This window comes from Cnephaeus nilssonii (genome assembly GCF_951640355.1).
Source record: "Cnephaeus nilssonii genome assembly, chromosome: 9".
Lineage (NCBI taxonomy): Eukaryota > Metazoa > Chordata > Mammalia > Chiroptera > Vespertilionidae > Cnephaeus > Cnephaeus nilssonii.
The window spans coordinates 89,505,214-89,529,043 of NC_137080.1; the positions used below are offsets into that span (position 1 = coordinate 89,505,214).

The 23,830-nt window shown below is 42.4% G+C and overlaps 1 protein-coding gene across 1 annotated transcript in view; it reads right to left on the reverse strand.

The window, feature by feature from the left end:
• Positions 1-23,830, reverse strand: part of ZFAND3 (zinc finger AN1-type containing 3) — a 356,826-nt gene that overhangs the window by 41,144 nt on the left and 291,852 nt on the right. The window contains exon 5 of the mRNA XM_079780635.1: positions 731-898. Within this exon, the coding sequence (XP_079636761.1) occupies positions 731-898 (168 nt within the window). The remainder of the gene's footprint in view (positions 1-730; positions 899-23,830) is intronic.

Consider the following 23,830-nt stretch of genomic DNA (forward strand, 5'->3'; position numbering starts at 1 on the left):
ACAGCTCTGTCCCATACAACAGTTTGGTAATATTAAGCTTTAAAATCGAGAAATAGGAACAGGGACAGAAAGACTCTTAAGTCAGCCTAAATGCTGCAGCTATACAATTATGTGTGGTTGAAGGGAGAGGAATGATTGGTCTAAGTTTTGTTCTACTGTGGGTACGCATAAAGTTTTTAAAAATACATCTCTGTGCAGCAATTCTAAGAGTTGGTATTACACTGGATAGATAATATAGAAGAGGCTACTTTAAAGTTATTTTCAAGGGGTTAACTGACAAATTACGGTTCAAAGAAAATAATTTTCTAATCAAAATAATTTAAAAAGGATATGGGAGAAGAAATCTATTTATTACACACAGTAAAAGGCTCATTCAAAATTAATTTACTATCTGAATTTTATAGTACATATATCCCAGAATTTGGCTGGTTTGGTTAATTTCTAAATAAGTCATCAATGAGAAGGAACCAGAGTAATCAATGGGAAGACGTTAAAGCAGTAAGCAATGACAATGCAACTCTGAAGACATGTGACAAAATAGTGGGGGATGTTTTTGCTTTTTTGTATGTACTTAGAACTAAAAATCCTCTACTCCTGATTTCTCAAACTCTAAACTATTGCTTTCAGGGAGGTTTCCAGAAGAAGAACAAAGGAGTTCAGACTCTTAGAATAATTTCCAAAGCTATGCCAGGGACATAGTCTCCGTCATGTCACTGGGGGAGATGCTTACCACAGCGGCACGATCCCAGTTCCTGCTGCACCAGCTCCAGTTTGGTTTGGCACTGGAAGCACCGACGTCGACTCTTCTGTTTAGATCGGCTGGTTTCCTCGGATCGTTCAGTGTTCTCCAGTAGTCGTGGCCGTTTCACTGGCGAAGCCTCATTCTCAGACTGTGAATCTGACCAAAACAACACATTTGGGGGTCAGGGTTAGTGCTTGGCCTGGCAAGCACAGCAATTAATGTGCTCCAGGCATTCTACTGCCCTTTTCCAGGAATTGGATCTGTGTAAGCAACAGCCAGCTCTGACTGGCCTGGTTTCTACTCCACAAAGTGTGACAAGCATGAACCTTCAGGGCTGACTTCTAATGAGCTAGATCTGAACCAGGAGAGGAGAGTGGGGGTGGCTCCACAAAAATCTGTTGTTTTTAATAATGGCTGTCTCTATGAGACCATTCAAACTGGTAATTCTTTAGAGAAGGGACTATGTCTAGTACTTCTTTATATTGCCATGTTTAGCATAACTCCATACTTAAAGCCAGTGTTTTGATGGGTGATCTATAATCTTTTCTAGCAAAAATACTCATGTTTCTACTCCTAAACAGACAAGAATCAGTTTCTAATATTGGAAATTATTTCAACTGTATTCAGAATTAAGGAGTGTATCCCTGCTTGTTTATCAAAGAGCTGCCCCAGGGCCTCCATTGTGGAGTGGTACAGAGGCAACACTTGGTACCACAACACACCCTAGGGTTGGTGCCAAATTGGCATGTGGAGGGAGGCGTAATGTGACAACTTTTATTTCACATGACTTTAAAAAAGTAACTAAAATGCAATAAAATTCATGTTATAGGCAGGCTGTTACTAACTCTTGCCTTCCAAAAATGGGCAGCACTTGGGGGCTCTGTGCTCCTGGAAGTACCCCCACTGCATACTGAGGATGCACCTCTGGCCAAGGTTCTGGAGTGGTTTGTGCTAAAGCACCCCTGGAAGGGAATCTCCTGGATGATCTTCCTTAAAACAGATCCAGATCCTACCACTTCTCACCCCTCCACCACCTCCAACACTGGTCCAATTCATCACCATCTCACCCAGCCTAGTAAAACAGCTGCTTAACTGGTCTCCCTGCTCACCTCCTTACAGTAGATTCTCCACACAACAGTCAAGTGATCCAGTTCAAAATCAAGTAAGAATTACTTCACTTCCTCGCCTGAAACCCTCTCATAGCTCCCCTTCTCAGAATAGAAGTTCAGAATGCCGTCCTCTCATCTCTCTCACCTCATCTCCTGCTGCTCTCTCCCTCTGCTCTATCCACACTGGCCTCCTCGTTGTCTCTTACCTCAGAGCCTTTGCACTTTTTGCTCCCTTTGTCTGGAACACTCTTCACCCAGATCTATATGGGATCTAACCTCTTTTAAGTCACGTTTCCTTTTTAAATTTCTTTTTAAATTACAGTTGACATACAACATTATGTTTCAGGTGTAGTGATTAGACATTTATATAACTTACAAAGTGAGCACCCTTTTCAATGAAGTCTTCTCTGATCACCCTATCTAGACCGCTCTTGTCCCCCCTTCCCTAGCATTTCCCTTTTATTCCTCCATAGCACTTTTAACATTATCTCCCAGGAGAATATAAACTCCTGGAGGGCAGGAAGTTTCACCTGATTTGTTCACTAACGTGCCCTCCATGCCTACAACTCAATATATATTTCTTGAATGACTGAATCTACTCTTAGGCAGTCCTGATTTTCTATTTAAAGTGGCTCTAGTGAGAAGCAGCAGACGGTTGGATGCATTTCAATGAAGGCTGTCTGCATCCCTTTCCCCAGCCTCTCTCTGTGTGAAGATGATGCCGCACTTCATCAGAGAGCACTCACTGGTCCCAATAGTGACGATGGTGACAGTTCGCTCACAGCCCCCAGCCCATGGCACTGTGCATTGACTTACGGAACTGTAAGGCATGCACTATTCTTAGCAATTGTAAACTTCATTTTTCATCTCATTTAGTTCTTCCTGTCCTACATGACATTTTCCCCAAATACAAACCAACTAAACAAGGCCTTTGATGAAAACAATTGAAAGCAAGTTCAGCCTATTTCCAAGCTCTGCTGAGAGCAGCTGTCCAAACCCAGTCAGTGTGATGACTGAGGCAGGTACAGACACACCAGGCCCCCTCCCTTTCCCCTACAAGAGCAACAAGCAACAATCTAAATGTAAATCATTACAAAGCAGCCAGCCAAAAGGAATTCACCTTGCATGAGCCACACTGCTCTTCGGGGGTCCTTTTTCACAAACCAGCAATGGCACTATTTGTATTAATGACCCTATTTGGACACCCCCCATTTTTGGCAACAAAAAGAGAAAATTCTAGAGTAAAAGCTATAACAACAAAAAATGGTATTTGTTCTGAGACAAGGTCCTAAATCTGGAACATCCTTATAAGAAATTACCCCTCAACCCTGGTGGGCGGGATGGAGAAGAGAAGGGCCCACCTAAGAAGGGGAGGCAGTTGAATCCTTGGCATTTATTAATATTGTTAAAATGTAAAAGGCCCTGACATGATGCCAGCACACCTCTAACTTAAAAGAGGCGTGCTCAGACCACAAGCCTGTCATTCACATTGCTATCTGATAAAACTGTGTGTCTAGAAATGCAGAGCTCACAAAGCCAATTTTCACATGAGTCTGTCCCAAACTGTCAAATTCGCTGTCTACCTGCATAGCACCATCTCCATTTCTAAAGCAAACCTTTGCTACAAGAAGACAATTTTCTTTCAATGTGGCAATGCTATCCGTAGATATTTTTTTAATAACCAGGGAATGATATATGAAGAACATATTTTAAAATGTATGATTCCTAAGAATGGGAGACAGAATTCATATTTACATAATCATAATCATTATTGATCATCACCAAACAACACACTTGATAGGGCCCCCAAGCCTTTTCTCTTTTCTTTTAATTTCCCACCTTATCTGGCCAATGAGCATTCAATAACAAAACTAAGGACTAAGTCTGCTTGATCTCATGCTGAAATATTCTTTTATCTACTTGACATTATAGATAAAGACTACTAGTTATTTGTTCTGGTAGGCAGGAGGCCTGGGACATTCCTGAAATAATGGGTCCTAAGGGAGGTTTCTGATGCTGCCAAGAGTGTCTGGAGTCAATGTCCCAGCAACGCACAAGTCTCAGACCAAAGGCATGAGCATATAGAAAATTTGAGCCATGAGAAGAGTCCTCCCATGATCCTAAACCAAGACGCACACATTGTTTACCAGAATGTTATTTTTTAGAATCAAGGAGTTGTCCCTAGACATTAAGAGATCCATAACTTTTACGCTTGGAATATGTCCAATTAACCTTCTTCACTCAGTCCAGGGCCTATTAAATGGAAAGGAATCCTGTGCCCTCTAATGCCCTTACCACAAAGAGGGAGGGAGAATAAACCCCCTAAACTGTTTACCATCACTATCCTCCACTCGGTGCCATCAAGGGAGGTGACTGTGTTATGCATCACTTCTTGGTGAAGCAAACCATTCCTTGGCATTTTCTCACAAGTCAACCTGCTGTTTCAATTAGAAGTTAATGAAATAAAGAACAGTCTACAGGGTCATCATCATGTCTGCATAAGAAATTTACATCTCCTCTGCTAATTGTTTAATGAAACTTTGGGCCATGGGGTGAGTTGCCTAAATAAGAGAAACAGATGTCCAGGGCAAGGATTCTAATTACATAATAATGAACTAAATAATTCAACTATTTTTTTTATTTTTTTTAAATAATTCAACTATTCAATTATAAATTTTATGTCCATTTAAAAAAGATCCAAACATAGTCACACTAAAGGAATACTCATCTACAGTCCATATTTGAATAAATCCAACTTTGATTCTTTACTTTTTGATCACAAACATAATTTCTGTTATCCTGCAGCACTTTTAATTTCCTCAACAACGACAGAAAACACCTAACAGTCTACTTGCTTAATCTGAACTTGGGCAGTAAGGGTTAAATATGGAGAGAAAAGTGAACAGAAATAACTCTTACATGCAGCTTTAACTGTCAGAAAAAAACGAGTCCTTGCAAGGAGCATGCTCATTAGCAGCAGGCGGAGCTGTAGTGGCAAGCTAGAAACTGTCCCCACCCCAGGAATTATGAGTGATTTCTAATTAAGATCTTTCATTAAGGGCCAGCAAAGCACATTTTCCCCCAGTATGCTTTTTCTTGAGAAAGTAATCTAGTCTGTATATACCCACACAAGAGCTGCCATACTCCCATGCCAGATTCATAGTTCTTGTACTTACCAGACCCTTTCTTCCTCTGCCTAAATTTAACAGAATGAGAATAATATCATATCAGGTCTTCTAGACAAAGGAATGTCTGATCAAGAATTATAATGTGATTAATCTAGAAAGAAAAATCTTAGAAAAATATTTTACCTATGAACTCCCTAGATTTGAAGGTAGCTAGTGCTTAATTTGTGACAGAGAAACAAGCACAGTGATTTTATTTAAAACATTAATCTTCTGACGAGAGCAATTTTCTAATTGTACTTTCCTACCAAATCGCTGAAAACAGTGTTAAGACTCAATTCAGAAACAGTTTATTTAACTGGAAAGCTTGACTGGAGACAACAAACAGAGCTATTTCTTTTAAAATTCTGTTTTGTCTCTGACAGAAATTCACATTTGTCCCTTACTGTCACTTTTCTTGTCTTTATTACTCATGTTCTCTCCCAGAAATTTCCAAATAAATTGTGTCAGGCCTGTCAGAGTTGAATCCCCATCTCTCTTAATCTCCCGTCATTGTGCAGCTGGCAGCCCGCACACCGGGGCTGCTAACTGACTGTGGCCTTCTGACACCTCAGGTGGGCTCTCAGCCCTTGGCACAGCCAATCCTCAGAGATTAGGAGAGTGGGAGAAGCACCATGGCAACGAAGAGAAGGGAGCCTTCTTCTATTCACTTCACCCACACCTTCCCTCACTTCTAAGAAAGAAAGATGAATCTGTTTAATCTCAGGATCTATGACAGCTTTTGAGGTACTCAATCAGTTTTTTTAGAACCTATCACAGTCTCCTGACAGATTGACATTTATGATCTCAACAGCCTGTGCAAACATCAGTAAGAGCAATAATTAATGAACCCGCACACATCACTGCTGTCTTGCCTTTGTCCACTTAAAAGGAGCTTAAGCTGTAAAACCTCTGTCCATGAGAAGCACCACACTCTCACTGAAAAACGAAGAGCCTTTAAAAAAATCTGTCTTATAGGTACTTTTTCTCTGTGTTTCTCCTCATGCTTTGTTTTCAGAGTTTATGCAGGGATTAGATTCACCTTCTCGTGGCATTTTACTGTGTGTCATGAAAGACTTCAGGAGAGAAAACTCCCTCATTATCCATTAAAAACTCCCCCCCCCCCCCCCACTTTATTCAACTGGGATTTCCCTCTCTTTCTTATCTTTCTAATGGCCTTTAAACAATTTGGAATAACATACCTGTCAACAGCTATTACATGGACAGAGAGAGAAGTTAAGTCTTTGGAAGAGGTTGGTTATTGAAGTTTGTGGAAAATGCCTTCATTTTCACTTGATATATGATATGGTGATGAACCTAGCATGAAATACACCTAGGATGCTATGTCTGAAATTAGCAATTTTCAATCTCCTGGCACATACAAACTAATTACTACAATTTTGTGGCACACTAAAAAAATATTTTTGACGATTTGACAAAAAAATAGATATAACTTTGATTCATTCACACAGGATGGCTATTGTTTTGGCTCTTATCATTTTTTAATTTGACAACCTAAGGGAAAAGAGGTCAGTGCCCCTGACTAAATAGCCAGGTATTGCATGTTTTAAAAATTCTTGTGGCACACCAGTGTGCCACGGCACACCGATTGAAAATTGCTGTCTTAGATTGTAACTATTTCAAAGGTCAGTTGTTCTCAAGCTGCCAGCAGTATTATCCTTAACATTAGTCTCTGTCTTCTCCTTCCATCTCCACCCCAAAACCCCAGGTTCTTTTCTCTGGCTCCCTCCTAGGCCAGAGATATCCAAGGGAGATATCCTAGGGAGGTCTCCTTCTCTGTCACAACCTCAAGGCTGAAAGCAGACCTCTGACTCTTCTTCCCTGCTGGGAACACAAGATTGGTAGACCTGGGGTATACCTATCTCTACCTCTATCTCTATAGTAGAGCTGACTATCTTGGGAGTGCACCTGAACTTTTGGGGTCTCTGTCCTCCACAGTCAGCTCAAAAGACATAAGGCATCAGAAACCTTCCTGGGGTAAGTACATCATGTACTCATCTGATTTTGGTCCTCATCATAGCAATGCAGAAGCTGCTTTTGTAGGGACATTTCTGGTTGGAAGAGAGTTTAAAGGACAGCAGCACAATAATGAGCCATGACGGGTACCCTCCAGGAGATGAGCACCCACATATCCCAAAAGCATGTTTTAAAGACTGGGATCAGATTTGTCACTTCCTCTCAGTCCATCTTCCCCCTCTGATTCCTGCTGTAAAAGTAGCTGAAAGTTGATTCTGGTGGCACATCTTGATGCCAGAAAAAAAGTGATTATGAAGTCATCAAAAGATCCAGTAGAAGCAGCTAATGTGCTGTGGGGAGAACAGCTCTCATTAAATAAAACAATCTTTAAAATCATGGCACCAGAGCCCAACAGTTACAAAGGAAGTGTTTTTTCCCTCGACTTTTCTTTCTCTCTACTCTGCCTGCCTTTTTTGTTTTTCTTGCCTATTGTACTGGATTGGCTTTCTAGTATGATATGAATAGGAGTGTTGAGAGGACATCTTTGCCTTGTTCCCAACCTCAGGAGGAAAGTACTCAGCCTTCATTCAACTTATTTAAAACTTATTTTGGCTCTTATCATTTTTTAGTTTGACAACCTAAGGGAAAAGAAGTCAGTGCCCCTGACTAAATAGCCAGGTTCAAATAATCTATATCTCTCTATATAAAAGCCTAAGCGACTGAACAACCGGTCACTATGATGCGCATTGACCACCAGGGGGCAGATGCTCAACATGGGAGCTGTTCCCTGGTGGTCAGTGTGCTCCCACAGCGGGAGAGCCGCTCAGCTGACCAACAGGCAAGCGCAGCTGCAGAGGTGTCAGCCTCTCCCATCTCCGCAGCAGTGCTACGGAGCGGCAGCAGCAGGCGCAGTGCGGCCAGGATGAGTGGGAGCGGCGCAGTACCCAGCCTGCGGGATTGGGCTGAAACATCCCCCGAGGGGTCCTAAATTGCAAGAGGGCGCAGGCCAGGCTGAGGGACCCCACTAGTGCACGAATCTGTGCACTGGGCCTCTAGTAGTACAATAAATACCTGTGTACACTCCATTCAGATTCAACAACTGTTAACATTGTCACATTACTTTATCTCTCCCCTCCCTATTTATACATTTTTCCCACTGAACCATCTAAAAATAAGTTGCAAACATCAAAATACTTCATACATACACATCTAAATATATGGGTATTTCCTTACATAACCAAAATATTACACCTAATAAAATTAAGAATAATCCAATGTCATTCAGTCTGTATCCAAATTATCTCCATTGTTTTCAAAGGCATGTCCTACCAAGTTTCATGTGTTACATTTGAATCTTATGTCTGAGTCTCTCAATATAGAACAGTAAATGCCCCTCAAACTGTTCCTTACTTTTTTCTTTCCTTCACTCAAATGACATGGACTTTTTGAATAGTCCTGGTTAGTTTTCCTGTGGAATGTACCACACCCTGGATTCTTTTTCTTCCTACCACATCTACCTATTTACTTTAATAGCATCATTTAACTTATAAGGAAGGAGTTGTACATCTCTTCTGCTCCATATCCAAGACCATAAATGAAAGCTGCCAGCAAGCACCTGAGAAACCTACATGGTAGGAGGGTTGCCACAAGTAGGGCAGGTGAAGAAGACCCAGTATTGTGTAATCAGCCAAGTTCCCATTGCACCTGGGCAGTGGGGGTGGGGTAGGGGGATGCTGTTTCTCTAATTGCCTTCACTGCACCCCCACCACATATTGGACATCAGAATAGCGTTTATCTGTGCCTTGACAAGGAATGGAGGCTTAGGCATGCATGAGGAGATGAGCTAGCTATTGGTGGGTTAGCCCATGAATTCTTATAGGCTAATGGCATTATCTGTGACTGAAGTTGTCCCAAAAAGCCACAAATCATTCCTCCAATTATCTCCTTTCCAATGGCTTCTTGGCCTTTTTCTGATTTCCCTCCCCCTCCTGACTTACTCTCCGGTGTTGCTAATTGTTGCTAGAAGACACCTCTTCATTACTGAATCATTCAGCTCTAAAATTCTTCCTTATTTTAAACCAAAGGAAAAAAATTTCACCAGAATTTAAAAAAACAACAACACATAAAGCAAACACCCAGGAAGGTTCATTTGCAAAAATAATCACAATCTTATTAAGTACAATAATAGCCTCAGTTTATATAATCTAATTTATTTAGGCCTCTAGATTAGTGACCACTCTATTCAGGAACATAACAAAAGTCAATATTTCATTAATTATTTCTCAAGTGCCTACTGTGTGCCAGACACTGGGTTTTGAACTCTCAAATCAGAACTGCGCATGGCTGTGATCTCTCCCCTCAAGGGGATCATAATCCAAAGGGAAACACATAGCCCTGCCAGCGTGGCTCAGTGATTGAATATCAACCTATGAACCTGGAGGTCATGGTTTGATTCCTGGTCAGTGCAAATACCCAGATTGTGGGCTCAATCCCCAGTGTGTGGTGTGCAGGGGGCAGCTGATCAATGATTCTCTTTCACCATTGATATTTCTCACTCGCTCTCTTCCTTTCCCTTCCTCTCTGAAATCAATAAAAATATATTTTTTTAAAAAAGGGAAAAGACATATCCTACCTAATAAAAGAGTAATATGCTAATTGACTGTACCTTCGCAACGCCCACAGCCAATCAGGGGTGCTATGCAAATTAACCCAGCAAAAATGGCGGGGGGAGGGGGCAGCGCCTGCCGCAGCCGTTGGAACCCAAGCCCCGATCCCGGACCGGGGCAGGCGGCGTGGGTCAGTGCCCGCTGCTGCCAGCGGATGCTGACCCAAGCCCTGATCGCAGACCCAAGCCCCGATCATGCCCAAGGCCGGAAAAGCCTCCAGCAGAGGCTTTTCCGGCCTTGGGCACGAGCGGGGAGCCTGCGATGGATTGCAGGGAACTGGGGGTCCACTCCTGCGAGGGAGTCTGCTCCTGTGGTAGATTGCAGGGAGCTGGGGTCCCCTGCCCAATGGGCAGTGTCTGCGATCACAGGGAGCTGGAGATCCCCTGCCCAGGCCTAAAGCTTTGGCCAGAGGCTTTAGGCCTGGGCAGGGCACAGCCCGTGATTGGTGAGAATTATAGAGGAAACATCTTTTCTGACTGCACATTGGCTAAGCTTCCTGTATGCCACTGGTGATATTCTTAGTAACTTGGGTAATAAGAATCCCAAAAGGTGATATAGGGCTTTTCCACCACACTCCTGGAGAAAAAAACGAAGGTCCACTGCTGGAGGGCTAAGAAATGTCATATCCTGCCCTAGCTGGTTTGACTCAGTGAATAGAGCCTTAGCCTGCCGACAGCAGGGTCTGGGTTGATTCTGATCAAGGGCATGTACCTAGGTTGCAGGCTCCTCCCTGGCCGGGGCCCAGATCAGGGCTCATGCAGGAGGCAACCAATCAAAGTGTTCCTCTCACTTTGATGTTTCTCTCTGTCTTTTCCTTTCTCTTTCACATTCTCTAAAAGTCAATGGAAACATATCCTTAGGCGAGGGAGGGAGGGAGGGAGGGAGGGAGGGAGGGAGGGAGGAAAGAAGGAAAGAAGGAAAGAAGGAAAGAAGGAAAGAAGGAAAGAAGGAAAGAAGGAAGGAAGAAATAAATGCATATCCTATGAAAGACACATCTTGAAAATGCCTAAAGAAAGTTGTCATTTTTTCTTGGTGAAGGGACTGGAGTCGTGTTGATGAAAACACCTTGGTGGCTATGGTGACTGGCAGTGGCTGCAGTAGCGGGGTGATGGGGCTGGTGCCTTCCCCTGATCAGCCCAGTCGCCTCCCACAAAGGGAGGCCAGACTGCGGCTTAGGCCCGCTTCCCATGGGGATCGGGCCTAAGCCATCAGTAGGACATCCCCTGAGGGCTCCCAGTATGTGAGAGGGGGCAGGTTTGGCTGAGGGACCCCTGACCCCCAGTGCACGAATTTTGTGCACCGGGCCCCTAGTCCTATATAATAAAAGGCTAATATGCAAATTGACCAAACAGTGGAATGACCGGTCGCTATGACGTGCACTGACCACCAGGGGGCAGACACTCAGTGCAGGAGTTGCCCCCTGGTGGTCAGTGCGCTCCCACAGGGGGAGCACTGCTCAACCAGAAGCCAGGCTCACAGCTGGCGAACGCAGCGGTGGTGGCGGGCTCCCACCTCCGTGGCAGCACTAAGGATGTCTGACTGATGGCTGGAGCAGGCCTAAGTCGTCAGTTGGACATCCCCCAAGGGGCTCCTGGACTGCGAGAGGGCACAGGATGGGCTGCGGGACCCCCCTCCCCTCCTGGGTGTGGGAATTTTGTGCACTGAGCCTCTTGTATACAAATAAACTTACAGCATAGTAAGTAGCATACTAATATATGAACAGAATGCTATGAGCACAAAATAAGGAAGTGATATATTCTGTTAGAGGAGTGGTGATTAGGAAGCAGAAGAGGAAAAGGTCAGAGAAGATACCCTCTTGAACTTAAGAACTTTATTGTACATATGAAGACAGGTGATGTTTAGCTCACATTTGTGACCCTTTGAGGCCTGTTTTTGAGAATACCGTCTGTATAGAAGCTATTGCTCATTACCTTCTAACTTCTCTTTACCAAAAATCATATCAACTAATAGACCATTTCACAATCTGGAAAGGAAAGGCATTTGCAGAACACCAGTTTGAAGAGATTTTAGAGAAATATGCTGTTGTTCATCTTTCCTCATTCCTCTTTCTTAGACCCCAAATGGCTCAATTTTTTTCTGGGGGTTCACAAATATCTCACTAAAATGTCAATAGCTAGCTCACAGTTTTCCTTTCATCTTGTTTATTAACCTTAATATTGGTCTGTCTGTCTGCTCAGACACGTACATGGCTTTAACTGCCATTTTTTTCCTCTATCAGGAATTTCCCAAGCCCATTTTCTTTTTATATTAAACTATTTTGAGATAATTGTAGGTTCGCATATAGCTATAAGTATTGATACAGAGAAATCCTATGTACCCTTCACCCAGTTTTCCCCAATGGTTATATCTTGCAAAACTAGTACAATCTCACAACCAGGATATTGGTATTAACACAGTCAAGCTATAGAACATTTCCATCACCACAAGGATCCCTCATGTTGCACTTTTACAGCCATGCCTACTTCCCTCTCTCCCTCCTTGCTTCCTGGCAACCCCTGGCAAACACTAATGTATCCATTTCTACAATTTTGTCATTTCAAGAATGTCATATATATGAACATACACATAGACACATAAATGGAATCATCCTATGTAACCTTTTGTCCAAACTCATTTTTAAGGCATTTAGTTACAGTAGGCAGATACGACAAAAGATTCCTAAGTTAAGATTCAGTAATAATAAGCACTAACACAAAGCACTTTTGGTAATAGCATTTTCTAAATGCTTTTACATTAGGTTAACTCATTTAGCTTTTATAACAAGGCTATGAGGTAGGTACTACTATTAGCTACGTTTTAAGATGAGGAAACTGAGGCACAAGTTAAGTGAATTGCTGATCACATAGCTAGTAAATACTAGTAGAACTGGGATTTAAACCCAGGCAGCCTGGCCTAGCGTTCTCTTAAACACTATACTATCCTGTCTCCAACTATTGTTACTCAAGTTTCTACTTCTGCTCTTCCATGAGCATACTTTACCATGAAGATGAGTTTCTTATGTACAAAGATGCTGCTATCTCCGGGGTGAGGGTGGTAGAGCAGATCCTGGGCCAAGTCAGAGAACAAAAACAAGCCCCCCTCTCTGTTCCACTTAGAATCTTCTCCAAATATTTTGGTGCGATTTCTCTAAGATACATCTCTGTTGAATGGCTGAATAACTCTACTTGTCCTCTGCTCTTAGAATATGATTCTTGATAACTCTCTGGATTTCTGTGGATTATAGTCACAGTATTTATTTATATAAAATCAGCTCTTTAACCCCCCCACGTTAATTTTTAAAATCTGCCCTCAAAAGTCTCCATAGTGATTATTTGTAGGATAAAAAAAAATTTTTTTTTCCAATAGGAAAAGGAAAGCCAGTCATTTTTCACTTGAAATTTTATTTCTTGTAATGGTCAGAAAAGGTAAAACACGCCTTCTCACCTTTACATAGGCCCCACAGGCAGAAGTCAAAGCTTTCTCTTCTCAACCACCCTAATAGCTTCCTATAGCTCATAAATCAGGTCTCTTTAAAAAGGCACAGATGACCCATAAACCACTCCTAGCTTCATCTGAAAAACTGCAGCTACCATTTCTATTTGATAAGTGTCATTCCTGCTGTACTATTTACTTAAAGGGTATCACCAGGAGCGAAATTCTACATAGGGGTGCCGATCAGCAGGCCTGTCAGACTAGCAATTGAGTAGTCATCCTTTGTAGCTGGTACTGGCCTGGCACCACTTCCTTGTTTTAGCTCCTCCTGCCTGTCCAACTACACTATATTACCTTTCTCATAGATTTTTCAGTTACTCAAAGTAACTGACAAATTATCCTCCACAGATAATCTTTCCTTTTTGTAACCCACTTGGGTATTTTAGGGTTCAACTACATTATAATACATTGCTTTTTTAAAAATTACATTTATAGCATCAGTAGAGTGCAGAATAAGGCAGCACAGTGAGACAGAGAAGCAAGATTAAGAAACCTAAGAGAAGGATATACTTCTCAAAGGCCACATGCCCAAATTCCCTAATTTGTTTTCTGACCACAAATCATGATCTATGATCATGAGGGTTCTAAGACGCTTATAGTGCTAAGACTGGTCTTGAACTTCTGTTTTACTATCTTTGCCCATATTTCCAGAAAACTAAGATTAGCCATGTTTTATTTTCATTTATCCAAAAAGAGGATAATTTGAGAGATCTATGAAGTATCTACACAGCCATATTTATCTACAGTATATATATAAAAGCCTAAATTGCAAATTGTCCCCATGGGAGTTCGACCGGGAGACCAGGAGTTCAATCGCTTGCTATGACATGCGCTGACCATCAGGGGGTGGTGCAGGACGAAGGAAGGCCCCAGCCAGCAGCCAGCAGCCGGGGAAAGAAGGCCCCGGCCGGCAGCCAGAAGGCTCTGATAAGCCCTAATCGCCAGCCAGGCCTAGAGACCCTACCTGTGCACAAATTTTGTGCACCGGGTCTCTAGTTTTCATATAACTGTGTGTAAGACAAGCAATACTGTTTTCATTTAGTTTCTTAGAATGCTGATTTAGAAGTTGACTAAAAATATGGAGTAAGACTACTACTTACTCTGTAGTTACATGAAGCCTAGAGATTTTCCAATTATTCCTTATAAAATTACACAACTGTTTTGAGCAGCTGGGCAGTATGTACTAGTAGACATAGACTATAGCCACTTTTTCCTACTGTTGACTTATTATTTGAAGAAGCCTTGGAGGGAAGAAATAGGCCAAGAGTCTCCAAATAATGTTGTACCCTCCATATCTTGGTCTCCAAAGTACGCTTGACTTGTCCAGTTAACCTGATATAGCCTTGGGTTTTTGGCTAGGAAAACTGAAAATAGGTGTCTTTTATGAAAAAACATGCCTGAGATGATTTGGCCCAGTGGATAGTGTCAGTCTGCAGACTGAAGGGTCCTGGGTTCGATTCCAGTCAAGGACATGTACCTCAATTGCAGGCTCCATCCTTGGCTCTGGTAGGGGCGAGTGCAGGAGGCAACCAATCAATGTGTCTCTCTCATATCAATGTTTCTCTCTCTCTCTGTCTCTCCTTCTGCCTTCTACTCTCTCTAAAACTCAATGGAAAAAATATCTTCGAGTGAGGATTAACAATAACAACAAAAAAAAGAAAAACACTAAGTATGGGGGTAGGGTAAGGGAAATGAGTAAACAAGATGAGACACTAATTCAAATTTTCTCTAGTATATATAGTCGGGCTGGGTGGCTAAGTTGGTTGAAGTGTTGTCCTGTACACCAAAAGAAAAAAGAAAAAGAAAAAAAAATGGTTGCAGGATCCATTTCTGGTCAGGGTACATACCATTTCAGGTTCCCCATTCAGAGCATGAACAGGAGGCAACTGATCCGTATTTCTCTCTCACATCGATGTTTCTGTTTCTTTCTCTCAAATCAATCCTATATAATAAAAGGCCAGCCTCCATAAGATTAATGACCAGAACGACCAGAGACCAGAACCACCACAGGCCCTTACCAGGCTGGCCCCACCCCCAAGCAAGCAGTTAGGGGCAATCAGGCAGGCAGGCAGAGTGGTTAGGGGCGATCAGGTAGGCAGACGGCCCTTCGCCAGGCTGGCCCCGCCCCCATGCAAGTAGTTAGGGGCAATCAGGCAGGCAGGCAGAGTGGTAGGGGTGATCAGGTAGGCAGACGGCCCCTCACAGGACTGGCCCCGTCCCTCAGCAAGCAGTTAGGGGTGATCGGGCAGGCAGGCAGAGTGGTTAAGGGCGATCAGGTAGGCAGGCCAGCATTTAGGGGCAATCAGGTAGGCAGACAGCCCTTGGTAGGGCTGGCTCCACCCCCCAGCAAAGAAAGAGGGAGGCCCAGCCCAAAGGCGGAGACTCTGTGGCAGGTGTGTGGCTGGCCAGTGATCGCCCTGCAGAGGGAGGCCACCGGTGGCAGGGCAGCGCTGCACAGATGGCAAACAGTGGCAGCAGCGGGGGTGGGGCCAGCTGCCTGCAGCCGGGGGAAGGAAAGCCCTGATAGGCCCTGATCTCAGGCCAGGCCTAGGGACCCTACCCGAGGTGTCCCGGATTGTGAGAGGGTGCAGGCAGGGCTGAGGGGACGACCCCGCCCCCCCTGCCCCGAGCACACAAATTTTCGTGCACCAGGCCTCTAGTAATAAAAGAGCCCTGGCCAGTTTTGCTCAGTGGTTAGAGTGTCAGCCCAAGGACCAAAGGGTCTTGGGTTCAATTTCCAGTCAAGGACACATACCTTGGTTGTAGACTCAATCCCTGACCCCAGTTGGGGTATGAGCGAAAGGCAACCAATTTATGTGTGTCTCTCACATCAATTTTTCTCTCTCCCCTGCCCTTTCCCTCCACTCTCTAAAAGTCGATGGAAAAAATATCCTCACCTCTTGGGTGAGGATTAAAACAAACAAACAAAACCACATATACTTGGGTGAGTATTAAACACACCATCAGCCCTAGGAATTTTGACTCAGTGGCTAGAGCATTGGCCTGTGGACTGAAGGGTCCCAGGTTTGATTCCGGTCAAGGGCACATGCCTGGGTTGCGGGCTCAATCCCCAGTTGGGGGCATGCAGGAGGCAGGTGATCAGTGATTCTTTCTCATCATTGATGTTTCTATCTCTTTCTCCCTCTCCCTTCCTCTCTGAAGTCAATAAAAATATTTTAAAACAAACAAACAAAAAACACCACCAAAAACATACATATAGACAAAAAGTCAAATATTTGAATGCAAATCATCACCACTCTGAGTGTTTTTAATTTTTCATTTGTTTTGCCTGTCTGTCTTATAATGCAAGCCTCTAGGGGCAAGGGCAGAACCGGCTATATTTAGTATTCCAATGGTGCCCAACAATAAAATAATAATAATAATGGTAATAAAAATAATTAGGAATATCTCTATCACAGGGAAGAAGTTCCTAATGATGGTACTCTTTCCATGAGAGACTGTCATCAGTAGGCTGTATTCCAGGTTTAATGTAAGGAGAAAATGTTTGAATGTTTTTATTTTGCTATTTTAAAAAAATCAGCTTGAATGCATACCTAAGTACTGTAGATGCTAAAATTAAATAGCTGATTTGTTTTTAAACTATTTTGGTTTCTAATTTAGCATAGCTTAATTCAGTTCTCTCTACTTATTAGTTTTTTTGCCATCCAAGGTCTAGTCTTTTGGCTCATTACTCCCAGACTAAATCCTTAAACTTATAAATACTTCTGTACCTCATTTTAACTCTTTCTGATGTGAGGGTAAATGAACCTAAAGTTAGAACTTAATATATGATGACAAAGGGTGCCTAAAGAAAGCCCTGTCCCTACCCCTCCTCCGTTAGTATATAGGTATCAGTAGGGTATCGTCAGTGCTGATGTAGATACTACCAAGTGTATAGTGGGTTAAAGAAAGCTGCCTTGATAAAATGGCTTATGAAGTAAAGAGAAATAACCCCATTTATATATTTTTTAAAAAAAGCTTCTGGAAAATCAGAGGCAAGGAAGTATGCATAAAATTATTATAAAAATTATTTTTAGTCCATATTTGAAACACAAAGAAGCAAGTGCCTAGCATTTTAACCTCAATTCCACTGACTTTGCTCAACACTCTTCACTGAAAGAATTACTATGGCTATTAAGATAATACCTTGATTTTAAGAATTACACGTTGAAGTTTTTAGTATAACAAAAGCAACTTACTGAAATGGTTAGGGATATGGATATAATACACATATGCATGAACGGGGGAGAAAAGAAAAAGCCAATCTTTGATGTGGTAAAATGTTAACATTTGGGGACTCCGGTGGTAGGTGGGGGTGTGCCTGAGAATTCTATGTAATCTTTCTGAAATTATGTTTTTATAAAACCCAACAACTATATTCCAGAGTAACTATACTTAGAGATGGCTGGCTAAGTGCCTGCTGAATTCTTACTGAGAAATGTTGACACTACTTAGATCTGATAGGAAAGTGCATGACAAAATGGTTGTAGCAGGTAATCAACAGGAAGGCCAAAGCTCATGCTTCTCCAGGATTGTAGTGAAGTCAACACTTATCTGTAAGTACACTTTAATGACTAGCCAGACTTTTACATGTCACTCTCTTAGTCTGTCTTTCCTCCAATCCCAATAAGGACCCATTTGCAACAATTACTGCAACTGCTATTCTAGGAAGGATGACCATCAAGACCTTACTATGTGATTTTAATCTTCTAGAAATGGATTTATCAACAGGACACCAAAGAAAAAGTAGATCTAAATCCCTGTCAGTTACAGGAACTAGCAGTTAATGCCAAAGCAGGAAAACAGACTCTGCTGCAGCTAAACCTCCCGTTCAAATTAGTGCTACCTAAGTTCCCTCCCTAAGCCCAAATTTCTTTTAAAAGCTATCTTGCATATTTGGACAGATATTTCAAGATCTAATGTAATAACATCTCTGGAGTTGTTCAACATTCTCTAGAAAAAAAGCAGCAGCATCCAGTGTATTTTTTCAAGTAAACATTGGTCCACATTCAAGGTAAAAATCTTAAAGACTGTGTACTGTATTCACTTTCTTTATCCTTTGCTAGAGTAACAGAAAGATTAACACAATCTGAGTTAAGGGCCCTATTTTCTTGCTTATATATGTATACATTTTTAATAAGTTTTGAAAGGGTGGATAGGTATGGAAAATGCATAGCATGTAACTAATTCCCCTGTCCACTGAACTAATAGAGACGTGGTTTATTTAAAATTCTGAGTTGTGGTTCTGCTATTTGGGAATGGCTTTCCGAAACTCTGTGGGTGGATACTGGTAATGAAACAGAGAATTCAAAACGGCAGGGAGCATAAGGCCAAATAAGCTTTTATAGCAGTGTGTGTGTGTGCACTAAAAATAATTATACATATGGAGTGGGAGGCTGGTTAACCTAGCCCACAGAGGAATGTGGCTGTTAGGATAACTAATCACGATATGAAGTCCCCCATGACAAAAATACTTCCAAGGTTAAACTGTCTGATTTTTAATCATAAAGAAGTGAATTTATTGGCTAAGGTTCTATCATGTTGTTGGTCTGGATGCACCAGCCAGTTCTTTTATCAAGATTTTACCCATAAGAAAACTATCAACCCTCCGTGGCTCCTGAATTGTGATTTGCCCAAAAAAGGAGTTCTCAATTATAAGAATAAAAGTGTAGAGAAGAGCTCAGGAAATAAGAGTTGTTGTTTTTTTTTTCAGAAGGCAAGCTTGTGAAATCTCTGTAAGAATTATTTTCCACCAATACATACAGTAAAATTTTACTTTTAAAACAAGGCCTAGAAATAAAACAAAACAAACAGAATAAAAATGAAGTTTGATCGCCTGGCCAGTGTGATTCAGTTGTTGAGCGTCTACCCATGAGGTCATGGTTCAATTCCTGGTCAGGGCACATGCCTGGATTGCAGGCTCCATCCCCAATAGGGGGTGTGCAATAGGCAGCCAATCAATGATTCTTTCACCATTGATGTTTCTATCCCTCTCTCCCTCTCCCTCTTTCTCTGAAATCAATAAAAACATTTCTTTTAAAGTTTTATTTTGCTGTTCTGATGCCCAATTTTCGTAAAGGTTTTCTGGGCTTCCTATCATTCACAGCCCTCATATGTTCAAACAAGGGCTACTGAATGCTCTCCCTCCTCCCTGACACTTCACTGACCTCCACTTCCTTTCCATGTCTGTACTTTCCAATTTGTTTGGCTTCCGGTCCTCATTACCAGTTTCTTATCTATATATATAATAGCCTAAGCAACACAAGGACCGAACTACTAGTTGCTATGATGCGCACTGACCACCAGGGGGCAGATGCTCAATGCAGGAGCTGCCCCCTGATGGTCAGTGCGCTCCCACAGCAGGAACGCCACTCAGCAAGCTTACCGAGTGGTGGCAGGTGCAGTGGGGCCGGGATGAGTAGAGTGGCGTGGGCTCCTCCCTGGCCGCCTGCCGCTTAACACACTACTGCAGGACTGCTGGTTTTGGCCCAATCCCCGCAGGCTGAAATTGGTGGTCCAACATCCCCTGAGGGGTCCTGGATTGCGAGAGGGCCAGGCCAGGCTGAGGGACCCACCGGTGCACAAATTTGTGCACTGGGTCTCTGGTTCCATATATTTTTCCAACCAGACTGAGTTGTGTGAGTTTTTTCACACTTTCCTCTACATTTCCTCAAGTTTCTCTTCACTCTCCTTTCAGTCAGATTACCTTGTACCTTCTGTCCACATCTACCTATTGAGGATTTATCAGACATCAAGTTAAGTGCTTTAAACACATTGTTTCATTTCTCACTATGATTGGGTCTATTATTTTACAAAAAAGAAAAATAAGGCTCATAGAGAAATTGAACAATTCTTCCAGTTATATGGTTGGTAAAATGGAGCACTGGAATGTGAGCCCACATAAACTGTCTCCAGAGCCCACAATCTCAACCACCAACTCTATACTTCTTTCTCTTCAGGATTAGAGACTTTAACTTGGGTACATTCTCATTTACTAGGTTTCCTAAGAACCACAACATTCTACCCTTCCCTTGTATCTCCCACCAATAGATAAATCTAAAAGCATAATCCTGACTTTGTCCCAGGTAACTTTTAGATCAAGAGGGCTAATCACATTTTCCTTTGACCCTTCTTCCCCCTCCCTAGACCCAACTGAAATAAAATTTAAAAAACATGAACAATTAACCCACTATAATAAATTGTATGCATTTAACATAATAAAAAACAGATTTTAAACAAATATCTAGATGTTGTTAGCCATGTTGAAACTTGGTGACTGCAGAGGTGGCAGCCACTACATGCAAAGAGAAGCAGAATGAGAAGAAGGGCAGAAATCAGGGGGCTCCACTGAATGTGTATTTGCAGAATAATTGTACTAGTCTACACCTCCCATCCTTGGTAGCAGCCCACATTTACTTGGTAAAAATCTGGACAGTTCTTCTCTAAACAAAGTGAATGACCCATCAAGGCAAAGCTGTTTGTATGGCTCCTCATAGTCAAGTCTTCATTCTGCATTTGAGAGCCTTGACAGCAGGATCTCAACTTTCTCACAATAAATTCTGTCAGTTAACACTGCCTTCCGACTCCATCACACACAGAGCCCACAGTAAAAATTCCCATGCAAGAAAGAGACATTGGAGAAACTCTCTATCCATTTAGGCATTTTCCCCCTTAGAAGTCAACAGAAAACCAAGCTTCACCAGGCAAATGAGAACAGAAGCATGAAGGATAAGACTAAAACAAATATGAAAACTGGCCTCAAGACAATCACAGATAACAACCAACAGAAGAGCACAAGTCTAATCACTAACATACTCAGAATATATTACTATGTTATTATTATTACTAGAGGCCCAGTGCAAGAAATTTGTGCACAGGGGTGTGTGTGTGTCCCTCAGCGCAGCCTGCACCCTCTCCAATCTGTGATCTCTCTCACAATCCAGGACTGCTGGCCTGGTCATCAGCCAACTGCTCGCCAGCCTACCTACCTGATTGCCCCTAATCACTTCTGCCTGCCAGCCTGATCACCCCCTAACCACTCCCCTGCCAGCCTGATCAACGCCTAACTGCTCCCCTCCTGGCCCGATTGCCCCAACTGCCCTCCCCTGCCAGCCTGGTCACCCCTAACTGCCCTCCCTTGCCAGCCTGGTTGCTCCTAACTGCCCTCCCCTGCCGACCTGGTCCCCCCCAACTGCCCTTCCCTGCCGACATGGTCCTCCCCCCAACTGCCCTCCCCTGCCAACCTGGTCCCCCCCCCAACTGCCCTCCCCTGCCAGTCTGGTCCTCCCCAACTGCCCTCCCCTGCAGGCCTGGTCCCCCCCAACTGCCCTCCCCTGCAGGCCTGGTCACTCCCAACTGCCCTCCCCTGTAGGCCTGATTGTCCCTAACTGCCCTTCCCTGAAGGCCTGGTCTCCCCCAACTGCCCTCCCCTGCAGGCCTGGTCGCCCCCCAAGTTCCCTCCCCTGCAGGCCTGATCGCCCCCAACTGCCCTCCCTTGCAGGCCTGGTCCCTCCCAACTGCCCTTCCCTGCTGGCCATCTTGTCGCGGCCATCTTTGACCACATGGGGGCAGCCATCTTGTGTGTTTGAGTGATGGTCAATTTGCATATTACCTCTTCATTATATTGGATTATTATTATTATAAACAAGAATAAGATACTATGAAAAGGAAACTTTCAGGGAACAAGAGCAAGCTCAATGAAAGTATAATGGTTAATAGAAGTTTTGGAAGATAAAGTAAACAAGAGGAGATGGAAATTATGAGAAAGAAGAGAAAAATCACCAATCTAGCAGGCCCAAGATCTACATTATGAAACCCAATAGAGAAGAGAATGTTAAGTTGGGGGAATATTAAAGACAGTCTACAGCTGAAGGAGGACATTAGTCTTCAAATTTTAGGGGCCCAGCAAGCATCCAACATCTTGAATGGGGCGAGAGGAAGATGACCACTATATATGCCACTACAAATTTTGTAACACCAAGGATAAAAACACAAAACTAAGAGTTTTAGAGGTGAAAAAAATCTGATATATTACTTAAAAAGAAAATCAGTGGCACTGACTTCTCAGTAATAGCATGGAAGGGAAGGAACAATCATTTTCACCCAAGAATTCTATACTTAGTCAAACTTTCCATCATACTAGGAGTAGAAAAGACATCTTCAGAAGTGCAAGAATATCAACACTCCTCCTAGGAACTTGTTTGGGGGTTGTATTTCCAAAAATGAGGAATAAAACAATGGTGAAAGAAAATTCTTGGGTGACAGTATTTTTTTTTTTCCTTCCACAGTTATAATGGTAACCTACAGGATGAAAATATTACAACAGAAACTGTCAAGAGAGAAATGCTGGTCGGTTTTGTGGAGTGGACTGTCTCTAGACTATCACTTTCTTTTATAAACTCTTCTGTGTTATGATGTGCTACCACATGTTACTTTTGAAAATGGAAACATAATAGAAAAAGAAAGAAACGAGTACCACTTGTTCTCTCTTTGCTCTTTCCAGAGAAAGTCTTACTTTGGCCCACTGTAAATTTAAACTAGTATTTAATGACAATTTGGATTAGCTATTACTTGGAAATCCTATTTTTCCTCCTTTAGTCCATAGTATTTCTCTCCTTATAACCTGTTCTCTGCTGCTACTTTACAGCTGATGGTATTATCTATTTATTCAGAAAATGATGACCTTCTAAGATGAACTCCTTGGTTCATCTTGTCCAGCTAACCATCTACTAGTACACATGAAAAGAGGAAATGTATTTATCTATATCTGTATGTCTTTCCATATAATCTTGGAAGGAAGTAATCCTTCTAGGTTTCTGCCTCTAAAGAATCTTGCTTTTATCAGTTCTATTTCTCCTAATATTTCTATTTCTTTCTCTTCCGTGTATCTTTCTTTTGTATTTTAACAAAGGCAAAATATTTCCCTATCTTAACCACCTCCATACCTGACCTGGTTTGCCCCTCCAACCACCATTACTTATTGGTTTTTAATGGCTCACCTACTCTTTAAACTGAATGATTTCTATCTGCTACCTTTCTTTCCTTGTTATGAAGTGCCTCGTAATGGCCTCCCATCAAGCTTTTAATCCCACCACATTACACGAACTTCTTTCAGGGTTTCAGTGGTCTGCTAGCTACAGACAACAGCTCCCCTTAGTCTTCATGTTTCCTGGCCTCTCTTCTCATACATCCTTCATAATACTGTATAAAGCTTTGTCCTTTCTTTAGCTTCCTTAACTTACTGATCTGTTTCTCTTTCCCAGCCCCCTAAATGCAGTTCTTAGCCCATTGTTCTTCTGTATTCATTTCCCTCACCCACTTGCACACCTTTAATCTGCTTCTAGACTAATAAATTCTAAACTATGCTTACATTTTCTACAGGACAATCTAAAATAACCTAAAATTTAGGTTATCAGAAACTGAAAATAGTTTCAACCAGTTTTCCTTCGCAATCTTTTTCCTGCCATCAATCTCATCTTTCTTCTCTCAGTTCCCCATGTTTAGAACTTTATACTCTTTCTTTAGCCAACTCTAATCAGTCATCAAATCCTGTTATTATTTTAAAACATTTTTCTTATGTTCATCTCCTCTCCTCTATTCTACTGGCCACTACCCACAGAACACGCTGAGAATAAATGGGACAAGCAGGAATTGATTATCTGGCAAGTCAAATATTACTTA